Genomic DNA, 12,886 nt, shown 5'->3' with positions numbered 1-12,886 from the left:
GAGTCACATCATGTCACATTTTGTAGGTACTGCAAGGATTCTGGTTCTATTAGGAAAAATAGGAAACTACTGGGGGGTTCTAAGCAGAGGAATAACATGATATTACACTTCAGTGGGATCACTCTGGCTGCTTTGCAGAGAATGGATCAGAGAAGGGTAGGAGTGTTAACAGAGAGGCGAGTTAGGGGATACAAACGGGAAATGATGGTGACTTGCATTAAGAGTGGTATTGGTAGAAGTGATGAGAAGTGGAATGTTAAGAATGGCAGTGATAGGAAATGACTTTGTGACCTGAGCAACCGGCAGAGCTCCCTGTTACTGAGATGGGAAGAGATGGGAAGAAGCAGCTTTGAAGGAGACAAAGAGTATAGTTCTGGACATGTTAATTTTGAGCTACCTCTTAGATGAAGTATAGACGTCAAGTGATTTGTTGAACATATGGGTCTAGAGTTCAGGGGAGAGGTTCAGGCTACAGATATAAAGTTGGGAACACTAAGTGTTAGTCATAAATGATATTTAAAGCATCAGAACTAGATGAGTCATCTAGAAAGTGAGAGAAGTTAAAAAAGAAAAGTCTATGGGTTGGACCCTGGTGATCTCCTAAGTATAGACGTTGGTAGATGAAGATTCAGCAATGCATACTGACAGCAGCACATACTGATGTAGGAGGAGAACTAGAGTGGTGTTCCAAAAAACAGTGGAAAAAAACGTTTCAAGAAGAAGAGTGATGACAGTATCAAAGTGCTAAGAGGTAAGTAAGATGAGCAGTGTCAGTGGAGTGCTAGTGATGACAGCCTGCTGGAAGTGGGCACAAGAGAGAAGGAGAAGATAGGAAGTACCGATGCCAAATATGGACAACTATTTTTAAGAGTCTTTCTGTAAAGGGAAGCAGAGAAGGAGCATGTGGGTTCAGGAAAGGGTTATTTTTTTAAAGTTTCAAGATATTAAATCAAGGGTACATGCTGCTGGGAATGTGCAGTAGAGAGAAAAGTCCTGAAGTAGGCATGAGGTAATAGAATCCAGTCAGCAAGTACTGGAGTGAAATAAGGACAGTTCACTTATTGTGATGATGGTAAGGCAAAGTATGTGGGCACAGATTCCAATATGTTGGTAGATTTGGTGAGGAGAACATGTTGAAGTTTTTTTCTGATTCCAATATTTAAGTCAAATAAGAAGCAAGAGAGTGAAAAGTGTGGGTAAGGAAATGACTGTAATGGCAGAACACAGAATCCAAGCTGTGAATGAGGGGTGAAGACAGGTGGTGAATAATGGACAATGGTAAGTAAGGTCAAAAGACTAGAGGCCCCAGGGGTTAAGGAACTGTGTGGTAAGGTGCTAGAGGAATTGAACAGGAAGGAGAAAGAGGCTGAGAACAGGATTCTTGAAATTGATATTTTTGGAAGGTATATCCCTCAGGGTCTAAGATACAACTAAGGTAGATCATTAGAGGTAGGGAAGCCAAGACACTACGGGATCAGGTTACAGAGTGGACATTGAGATCCTAAAGAACTAGGACAGCAATAGTGTCCTATACTCTTGTAGAAATGACAGGAAGAGAGGTCTGCATGTGACTGGATAGTTTCAAGGCATGTTCTTTAAACACACAGAGAGGTTCTAGGTAAAAGGAACAATGAGGAGCAAGCAGGACACCTACCACCTCTAGCCCCATGGTCCCTTGAAATGTCTACAGAGGAAGCAGAGTGCTCAGTGGAGAGCCTGGTTTCAGTCAGAGCCAGAGGGCACTTAATGGAAAGAAACATAATGTCCTTCAGGAGAGAGAGAGAGAGAGAGAGAGAGAGAGAGAGAGAGAGATTGATTTTCCCCTGAGCAGTAATTCTAAGGAGAGTAGCCGATGGATGCCCCATGAAGGGACGGTTAAGTAAAAAGAATAATGATCTAAATGACAATTTAGTTAAAAGTAACAATGGTCTGAGAACTAATTTTTATTAAGATCTTAATATGTAGCAAATACTGTGCTCTTCCTCCTCTCAACTTGGTCCATGCTCCATTATGTGATCTGACCTTAAATATATTCAGTATCTTTATGTTACACAGTACTTTCTCTAGCTATGACATTTGGGTACACAGGCAGAAGTAGACAAGTATTTTCATGCCTATATTAGTAACTAAGATTTGTAGAACTTGATTTTCCTTGTTAGGATATTGAGGAAGGAAGACAGTTTGTGGTAAATGTGAAAAATATCTAACATCCTTATGTTTAGATTTCATGGTTAGTGGCACTGACATACCCAAGGTTGGATACTGGGATAATTTACACTGTGGGTCATTATAATGAAGAATATGAGGACGAAAGGCAGGCAGGGACAAGGGGGGTGGCCCACCCTAAGAGGAAACCACCCTTAAAAGGATTTTATAACACCCTGGAAGGGCCCTCCACTCTTTCCCATGTGATAGGTACATGACAAAAACCTGATTGGGTGACAAGAGCACGGAGGGTTAATCGGTTTAAAAAACCTCACAAAAACTCTCTTGGGTCCTTTCCCTCTTTGGGAGCTTTGTACTCTCAATAAACTTTGCTTTATTATCACTCACTCAATAAACTTTGCTTTGCTGCCCACCACTCTTCATCTGGTCTACCCCTTCATTCTTCGAAGTGGAATGACCAAGAACCACGGATACTAAAGGAAAAGAAATCCTAAAACAAATACTAAACTCCTCCAAAACTACTGTGCTGTGCTACTTCTTTCATGCTTTAGCAGACTTCCTATGCTGGTGGTCACATTTAGAGAAACAATCCTTACTCTAGGTTCTAACAAGGCAAACTCACAATAAGGGAAAATTTTATCAAACATTACTTTGGATATTTTAATTTACTTTCTACTTTTCTGACAAATGGATGTTTATGTCAAGATGAAGGTAACATTTCAAACTTGTATAGGGTGGTTATATAAATTTATATTTATATAATACATATATATGTGTGTGTGTATATATATATAGTTATATAGTTATATAAACTGTGGTGAGATCACTGGCAGTTTGGTAACCATAACTCTCCCTAGACTAAAAGAAATTTGGAACTAAAGATTAAAATCAAATAAAGAAGGAAAACATGGATTCTGGGAACATGATAGTCTTAAAGTAGTTTTTTCCTTTTCTCTCAACTCCAAGCTATTTATTTCCCCTAAGCCCAGGTGATGCTCAGACATACAGGCAACTAGTGCTAAGAGAAAGCCCTGGGCTTCATTTGGGACCCAGAAGGAACTGGTATGAGGCCTCTCAGCCATGGCTGGGTGGGGGATTAGAGACTAGCACTGAAGCCCAGAGGGGAAAATCACTGGAATGGGGAGAACCTGGTCTTCAGAGATCTATAGATCTGTAGGGAGACCAATAAATAGAAAAGTTTTCACCTAGATATAGAAAAGTTTTCAGCCTGGCTGACAGATTCTCTTTATACTGTCAAGCCCAGTGGCACCAGAGATCCATTGGCCTTCTACTATTAATAGGATTTTAGCCATTTAAAATATTTTAATAACCACAGTTGAGTCCCAGTGAGCCAAAGAGAAAATAACAGCACATCTAAAGGGCAGGGGTCCATGAGTAGCAAGAGAATAAATAGGCAGAACAATCAGAACATACATCTAGTGAAACAGAACTCCTGGAGAAGATAGATAAGTATCTGAACAAAAAAATTAAGAGCCTCTAGAGGTATTCAAATGTAATGTGCACATGCACAAAACTTTTCAAAGCTAAAAAACCATGATTTTTAAGCTAAAAATTCCAATGAATAAAGTAGAACATCTCTCTATGACTCTTGTTATAGCTTGGAAAATAATGTTCAAGAATAACTCAAAATGCAGATCCAAAATATAAAGAGATGGAAACCATGTGAGAAAGGACAAGCAACTTGGAGGATAGTTCCAGGAAGCCTAACTTGTTTATGATCTCAGAAGCAGAAAAACAAAGTAGTTTATAGTAAAACTAAAGCAAGACAGTTGAGTCAATAACAATTACATAAATAGTGAAAGATAGAGTGCCTGAGCCAGAGAAATAACAGTAACTTTTATAATTATTATGTAATCCAAATAATTATTATAACTATAATTATTATTGCCATTGCAGCAGCTAATACTTAAACATTTTCTATATAACACGCACTGTTCTAATCACTTAATGCTACTTCACTTAATCCTCACATGACCCAGGAGCTTTTTTTTTTTTCTAAAGATTTGTTTATTTTAGAGAGAGAGTGCATATGTGGGGGCTGGGGGAGGAGCAGAGGGAGGTAGAGGGAGAGAATCTGAAAAGCAGACTCACTACTGAGCAGGGCGGTGCATCGCGAGGCTTGATCTCACAACCTTGAGATCGTGACTTGAGCTAAAATCAAGAAGCTGACAATGGACTGAGCCATCAGGTGCCTCTCCCCCAGGAGATTATTATTCTCATCTTGCAAATGAGAAAATGAGGCACAGAGATGTTAAATATCTTGCCCAAAGTTTCCCAGTAAGTAAGTGGTGGAGCCAGAATTAGAACTCAGGCAGTCAGATACACCAAGTTCTGGGTTGAATAAAAAACACACATATGTAAGTATATTCTGCTAATATTTCTGAACTTCAGAGGATTTTTTTCTTTCAAGGTTTTATTTAAATTCAAGTTAGTTAACATATAGTGTAGTATTGTTTTCAGGAGTAGAATTTAGTGATTCATCATTTGTATATTAACACCCAGCACTCATCACAAGTGCCCTCCCTAATGCCCATCCACGTAGTTACCCCAACTCCTGAACTGTAGAGAATTAAAGAGAAAAGTCTTACACGCATCGAAGCAGAAAGACCAGGCAACTATAAAGGAAAAGGAAAATCACACTGGCATGTACTGTTCATCTAGAACACAGGAAAGTAAATGGCAATGAGACAGCGTCTACAGACCTTGAGGGAAAGGGACCACCACTCGAGATTCTTACATCCAGCCAAGATGGGTATTTATCCCAGGATGAAAAACAAATTTGAGGATATATAGGAGTTTCAGACAATGCATTATTTGGATACCACACTTGAGGAAATTACCTTAGATAAGACTTTAACCAGCCAACAAAGAAACCAGAGCAGAACCAAACCTCAAATAGGGAAAGACAAAGTGAAGAACAGTGGGGAAGAGTGACATATCTTGTGGTATGCCTGTGTGTAATATACAGAAAAGTGTGTGTGTGTATACATAATTACACCTTCGTGGTTAAGGATGGGCTGTTAAATATAAGTGCTAAATAAGAACTTTTGCATCAGAAGGGGCATATCTTGGGGAAGTTTTGACACATGGTAAATAATTTTGTTCAATCTAGTAGTTGGGGGTTGGGAGTGGAGGGGTATAAAAATGTTTCAAAGGTCTCATTACAGTGAGGAGTCAAGGTGGATTAGGAGAAGAGAAGAAAAGCCCTCTAGAGGTCTCATGATAAGGAAGAGGGTAAGTTTAGAGTGTCTTGGTGGTGAAAACAGTGTCTTGACAGAGTAAACAGCTGATATCTTGTTTTAAAGAAACAGCAGAGTCCCATGTGCTTAATCAAGAGAGGTGGGAACAGCAACCATTAGAACAGAACAATAAAGTATAACCTCCAACCTCAAGGACAATAATGAAATGATTATCAAGTAACTTGATCAAACTGGCAAAAATAAAACTAAGAAACAATATAAGAAGTAATAAACAGTAAATAGAAGGAATATAATCAAGTATGTCTGTCATAATACTAAATTCTCTCACTGGCAGACAGAGACCATTGGAGTGGTTAAAACAGCTGTGTGTTTATAAAAAAAAAAATTACTGAAAGCACAGTTGAAAATAAAGCAGTGGCAAAGAAATGCAGCAAACGCAAGAAAAAAAAGGAGTAAAAATATTAGTAAGACATGAAATTTAAGTTTAAACTCACTAATCAAGATAAAGAGAACTTTATGTTACAATCAAAAGGCACAATTCCCGATGAAGCAATAAAAGTCATTAAATGCGCATATACCAAACTAGACAGCAGCAGACTAAGGCAACAACCAGAAGTGCAAAAAGTTAAAAATATAAATACAGTAACATAATGAGATTTTGAAATACCTCTTTCAGAATTGTGCAGTTAGGAAAATAATAATATAGCAGACATTTCTTGACTAAAAAAAAAAATTATTTTCTTATGTCCACAGAACACTTATAAAAATTGATCCAGATCTTGGTCACAGAGAAAAACTTAAAATTTAAGAAATAGACGTTTTATAGGCCACATGATTGTGACATAAAAGATTAGAAATAATAAAATGTAGCTATCTTTGAACTCAGCTTTTTCATATCAAAATACTCTCAGAAGTTCAACATATATAAAAGCATATCGCTGTAGCAGTTCATAAATATAATGGCAGCAGAAAGAAAAAGATAGAAAAAAAGAGAAATGAAAAGAAAGGAAAAGAAAGCTAGCAACCAAGATGTCCATCAATCAGTCGATTATTATACAAAGTACCTTGTTATTAATAAGAATGCAAACATTTTCCTTACCTTAATTTCAGCGAGAGAGGCCATTGCCCACGCAATGGTAGACCTCAGGCCTGCTGTCTTGATGTAAGCTCTGCTAGCTAAAGGAACCCTACAAAGAAAAGTAACAAAGTAACGCCCAGTATTACTGGATAGTCTAAAGAAGATCATGATATAAATAAAAATGATTAACTTGTCCATATCAACATATTCATCTAAGAATCCCCTCAATTACAGAATAGTTTAGCCTTATTAAAAAATACCTTCTCTAATTGGCACCTTGTCTAACCAGCCAGTGTGACACTTCAGAAAGGTAAATTTGTGGGGTACCTGGGTGGCTCAGTCAGTTAAGCATCTTGCCTTCCACTCAGGTCATGGTCTGAGAACCCTGGGATAGAGCACTGTGTCACTGGACTCGTTGCTCAGCAGGGAACCTCTTTCTCCCTCTCCCTCTACCCCTCCACTGGCTTATATGCTCTCTCTCAAATAAATAAATAAAATCTTAAAAAAAAAAAAGGTAAACTTGTTAGACAACTGAAATTTAAACTCTTAAGAAGTGTCTGACTTATACAAATCTAAACACATAGGGAAATCTCTCTCAAACGTTAATATATTTTTCTGCTTTCTGATATGGAATACACGGGAACTTTTCTTGCTGATCTGGAGTCAAGAGGAACATATTGTTCTCTGATACAGATGTAGTATGGGAAGTAGGGCTGAATGGATGCTAACCCTTGAAATCTGTTTTCTAGAAAAAGATTGCTTTTGTAAATTTGCTCTTTGCTCATCTGCGTCTTTCTCAAAAGATGAAATGAAGCATGACATTGCATTGTCTAAAATAATTTATGGAATGAAGAGCTGAAGTAGACATCTCTCAAATGAGTTCACTGGCCTCCATTATGTATTACTTCATACTTTATCCTCTACCTCATCACTGCTACTATCAGTGTTTCCAGATTTGAAGGAAGTTTTCAAAATATTATTTCTATCTTTCTAATGCAATGAACAAGCAAGCTTGAGAAAAGCTATTACAATCACCCTAACTATTCCTTTTTTTACGTTCTGGCTTATAGATGCCTAGATGTGAGCTCAGAGCAAATGGGGTATTCCTATTGAATTTTTATAATCTTTTTTTTTTTTTTTTCAATTTTCATTCATTCATGATAGTCACACACAGAGAGAGAGAGGGAGGCAGAGACACAGGCAGAGGAAGAAGCAGGCTCCATGCACCGGGAGCCCGACGTGGGATTCGATCCCGGGTCTCCAGGATCGCGCCCCGGGCCAAAGGCAGGCGCCAAACCGCTGCGCCACCCAGGGATCCCGAATTTTTATAATCTTTAAAAATATTCCATTCTTAGAATCTAGAAAAAGGATATCTAAATCACATTATAGTATGTAAACAAGGATGTACATATAAAATGTTTTGAAGATACCAACAATATTTAAATGCTTCCAAGGAACTAGAAATCACTATTTTCATCCAGCTAGCTCTTTCTTCCCAAAGCATCTAGAAAAGTACCTGTTACACGATGTGTCCAACAAATATTTTGGAATAAGGAAATAAGTCATTTGCATTTGTTATCATATAGTACCCTGCAAGATTAGAGAAATACCTGAAGTAGATTTTAAATACTGGAAATACTCTCCCACAATAAAAGAATAATGACAATAAAATTTATAGAATCTTCAAATGTGAATTTTAAGAACTATGTTTCTATTTTAATAAAAACTCCAGATGCCAACAGACTAAGGGCCTGTGAAAATCATTTAATAATAGAAATAATTAGATATAATTTTCAGGATGAATCATGTAATCAGTGAATGATTGTAATCAAATCTTTTATAGCTCTAACTGGCCAGATTAAATCATATGCATTAAGCACCAAGAAAACACTTCACTGGCTCAAGTAAAGAACCCAAATGCTTTGCTTTTAGCCCCCTCTGGTATACTGACATTTCATATGATAAATAAGAGGATAAATTCTTACTTTTACAAACTCTAAGGGACAAATCTGAAGCTTAGAGAATAAGATCTACCTGAACACAGGGATTCCCACCACAGAGTAAACATCATTTAGATGTATGAAGATCTGAAAGAACAAATAGATGTTAGAACAGAACAGGAAATGCATTACTAATGCATTGACAATTTGAAAACTTCCATTTTGAAACTATGTTTTATTTTTAAATTTTATTTTTTTTAATAATCTATATTTTAATAAAAAAAAATCTAAGGCCCTATTTGTCATATATGGAAAGATGTTCCATAATACTTTTTCTTGAGCAGAGAAAAAGTAAATTTTTAGTACATTCCACTGAAAGAGTCTGAGGATAACTCAGAATACAGGGAATATGGAGAATCATGTTCTGAAGAGATCTTGAGTTTTTTCTCCCCAGAGATTCTCTGAATTATCATCACTGGATCAGACTCTTCAGCACTGTGGGTTAGAAAAGACTTCCTAAAACCAATCTTAATTCCAACTTCAAACAAGACTTGAGGTCACACAGGACCATCACAGGCTACACATATTTCCAGGGTAACAAAATTTTCTTCAGGCCAAAGATATCATAGCAAGGGTGACCTTTTCTCTATTTTCTGTAGGTGAGCTGCTTCTTCTGTACTGTCCTTCTCCTGTTAGGCCATTAAGAGGATTTAAATGTCTCAAGTTATAATTAGTAGCTCAATTAAATTTTAAAAGTTAGAATTTTACTTTAGTAGTCTGATGAGTTCGTGGTATATTCTGACTCAATGTTTGACCTCAAGAGCATTTGATCTCTGATACTTTGACTCCAAGGTTATTTTTACTATATAGTTTAATCAGAATTACTTTAACATTGACAAATTTTTATTTAAAAAGAATGATCTGGGATCCCTGGGTGGCGCAGCGGTTTGGCGCCTGCCTTTGGCCCAGGGCACGATCCTGGAGACCCGGGATCGAATCCCACGTCGGGCTCCCGGTGCATGGAGCCTGCTTCTCCCTCTGCCTATGTCTCTGCTTCTCTCTCTCTCACTGTGTGCCTATCATAAATAAATAAAATTTAAAAAAAAAAAAAAAAAAAAAAAGAATGATCTGGGATGGACTCCACTTTGTAAATTTAAATCCTTGATCATCAAAGCTAAGCTTTCCAATTTTTGGCATTATTCATTTTAGCAAAAGTATTTATCAGGATTCTTTTCTAATTAAAATCAATAATCAGAAAATACACTGATATTTTTATACTCAAATGTTACTGAGACTAGCTTCTCCCACTATAAATTTTTTTCTCTTAATTTTGCAGAACAAAATTTTTTAAGGTTTGAGTCTTCTGTTAATTTTGGTCACAAACTTTACTGTATGATTTTACTGTTGTCAATTATGCTAATAGCTATTATTAATTACATGAAATGGCTGATAGGAATTAAATGAGCTATATTTATTTAGGACCTAAACTATACTAAACTATGAGAAAACTAATTCTGAGGCAGTGATATGTGGCCAAGGAGAAATGGGGAGATGGGAACCAGCAGAGCACAAGACAAGAGAAATGGAAAGGGGAGACAGAAGGAGGACACTCTCATGTCAAAACATTCTTGGGGTCAAAATATTTTTCATGACAGTAATGAACATACATCAAATATTATTTTGGAAAAGTGAAAATATCAAATGGAAAACACTGAAAAATAAAACAACATAAAATTCTGATATGGCTAGCTATTATTCCATTTAAAGGTATGGAAGAATAAATTTATGAGTCAATGAATCATGAAAATGACTAAACTACCTGTCAAATTTATCAGATGGTTTTCAAAAAGGTGAAAAAAATATTTTTAAGACTTATTTATTTGAGAGAGAGAAAGAACCATGAGGGTGGGGGGAGGGCCAGAGGGAAAGGCTCTCAAGCACATTCCTGCTGAGCACAGAGGACCCTGAGATCATGACTTGAGCAGAAATCGAGTCAGACGCTTAACTGACTGAGCCATCTAGGCACCCTGTGAAGAGTATTTTTAATACTAGCTTTGATTTCCCCATATAAGTATTTACTTTGTTCCAATGAAAAATCTCATGTAACTTCATTAAGTTAACTTTGAAAATAGAGAAAAAAAAAAAAGAAAAACATGATCCCAGAATCCTAACAAAGCCACTATTACATACTACTGAATTTTGTGTGGACCTTTTGGTTTTCTATTCATTTGCTTATTTTTTTTTTTATCATTAGCTAGAATTTTTTATTTTAGACACTTGGTACATATTATAGTGATTGCAGAGGGGGATCTCTGAATCCTTATAATAAATTTTTAAAAATTCAACTGTGACAAAACAATTCCATCCCAAAACATCTTATTTGGATAAGACATTTCAACAGTGAAAAATACTGGCAAAACTATCTGTACTTTTCTACTGCTAAAGAGAAAACAGACTGCTAGATTCATGTAGACAAGCCTTTTAAAAAAAGTCTGAAGCAAAACTGAAAAGTACAATACAGATAGTTGACATTGTCTTTAAACAATTAGGTTATAGGCATATAAAATAAAACATTCAGTACCTCTAAATTTGGATTCCTCAAATCTGCTTTCCATCCAAACTGTTTCATAACAGCAATTCCAATTACTCTTCCTACCTCCTGAAAAAGCAGAAAGTTATAGAAAAGAATACTAAAAATGAAAATTTTACATTTAAATGTAAGCAAAAACTAAGAGAGCATGTAGGAAAATCAAGTCAGACTATCTGGTAGTAATTTAGGGTTACATTATTAAAATATGACACGTGTTTTCTGTTCAAGGCAATAGTAGGAAATAGATGTGAGATGAAAGATGGGCTATTTGAGCTACTATAATCTGTTATATTTAGAAACTACCAGAATGATAGTGTTAGAGTCCATCTTTAGGGTCTTTGAGGCTGGCCAAACAAGGACCAAGACCTGTGCTCTTATGTTAACAAACTTTGCTAGGGCCAAGTGCTAAAGTGTTTTGAAGGGAACTGTGGTGTTTGCTTTCCCCTAGATAGCTGAGATTTTGAGTGCATTTGTGTATTTGCGTCTGGGTCCTTGACAATCATACATACAAGGTATAATGTAGAGCAACCATCTAATAAAACCAATATAATAAACCAGAGCTGAAGAGAAACCCGAGGATAATAATAGTAGGATTTCCCAATGTAAAGAGTACCTATGAGTTTAAGGAAACTTTGAGGGAGAAAGTAAAAAAAGGAGGAGGCCATTACATGGAATGGCATACCACTACTCTTAAGCATCTGAGGTAAAGTTAAAAAGGAAAATGCATTTTTAAAGAGATTTAATTATATGAAATTAGGCCTAGTTATCTGCCAAGGCTGAGTTATCTATTCTGTGAAAGACTGTCCTCTCATTTTAAATCTAAAGAGTGGTTAATTCTTTTAGAAAATGGAACTTCATCCTGGGAGGTAAGTGTACCTGTGCAGTAAAGGTCTTTGCAATAGCTCCACTGCAGCGACAAGAAACTCTGAAAGTCAAGTCCTTCTGGTTTTGGGTATCACCTGCTTTTACCACATCATTCTGAAATGCTTCTTGAGATTTTTCTCTTTTAGTGAGAAAATCTTGCTCCGGTGTTTCTTCTTCTATTTCCTTTTCCAGCTGGCATTCCCTACTCTCTTGTAGCTCTTGCATTTGTTCTGTTTTTAATTTCTTAGGATTGATGATGTCATTTTCTTCTACTTTTCTTTTCAGTGGGTTAGCATCTCTTTGAGAAAGTTTACCTTTTTTTGTATCAAGTTCAAGAAGATTTTTCCAAATTGAAATGGCATTCAACCAACTTTCTGGATCATCGTTTACAAGGTTTTGCATTTCATTAAATATTTTTCCTAAATAAATAAGATCTTAGTTTATCCTATATTGAAGCTTTAAAGACAGTCTATTACATTAATCACCCCTAAATTCCATTACCTCTATTTCTTTAAAATAAGTTTTACTAAATTGTACATGAATAGTGAGTTTACTTTCACCTGGATTTATAGAACTTAACATAAGGCTATTATGCAAAATAAAGCTCATTCTTATATTTCATACTTAACATCAACACTATTTTAAAATTCCTATAGAGTTATCATATATTTTAGCAAGATCAATTTGTCCTATGATAACATATATCTATACCTTCAATATATGCATAGAACTAGAGTATGTATTGATTTTTGAAATAATGCTGATTTTGCTTATAAAAACTAAGTAAAAAAACAGAATAAGTTGCAAAACAGAGCTCAGAAACAGACCAAATGAATACTGAAACTATCTTACACCATACAATATAGCATGCATCCTAAAATGAGTTTTCAAAAGGTAAGATTTTAGATACACAAACCATTCATAACTGAGGGACTGCCAGCATGCTCAATATAGTATAATATATATATTTTTAGGATTTAATTTACTTATTTATGAGACACACACAGAGAAAGGCAGAGACATAGGC

The 12,886-nt window shown here is 36.1% G+C and overlaps 1 protein-coding gene across 3 annotated transcripts in view; it reads right to left on the bottom strand.

Moving 5' to 3' along the window:
• The window catches only part of THUMPD2 (THUMP domain containing 2), a 38,462-nt gene that overhangs the window by 15,432 nt on the left and 10,144 nt on the right, over window positions 1-12,886 (bottom strand). For 2 of the 3 annotated variants that reach the window (XM_041757187.1, XM_041757188.1), the window contains exons 3-6: window positions 11,872-12,278; window positions 10,987-11,064; window positions 8,500-8,552; window positions 6,487-6,574 (exon numbers count right to left, since the gene is read on the bottom strand). In XM_041757187.1, the coding sequence (XP_041613121.1) occupies window positions 6,487-6,574; window positions 8,500-8,552; window positions 10,987-11,064; window positions 11,872-12,278 (626 nt within the window). The remainder of the gene's footprint in view (window positions 1-6,486; window positions 6,575-8,499; window positions 8,553-10,986; window positions 11,065-11,871; window positions 12,279-12,886) is intronic. The other variant, XM_041757189.1, reaches the window with a different exon arrangement.

The sequence above is a fragment of the Vulpes lagopus genome, chromosome 5 (genome assembly GCF_018345385.1).
Source record: "Vulpes lagopus strain Blue_001 chromosome 5, ASM1834538v1, whole genome shotgun sequence".
Taxonomy (NCBI): Eukaryota; Metazoa; Chordata; class Mammalia; order Carnivora; family Canidae; genus Vulpes; species Vulpes lagopus.
The sequence above is the reverse complement of the archived record's forward strand: the minus strand, read 5'-3'. Positions and strand labels throughout refer to the sequence as shown.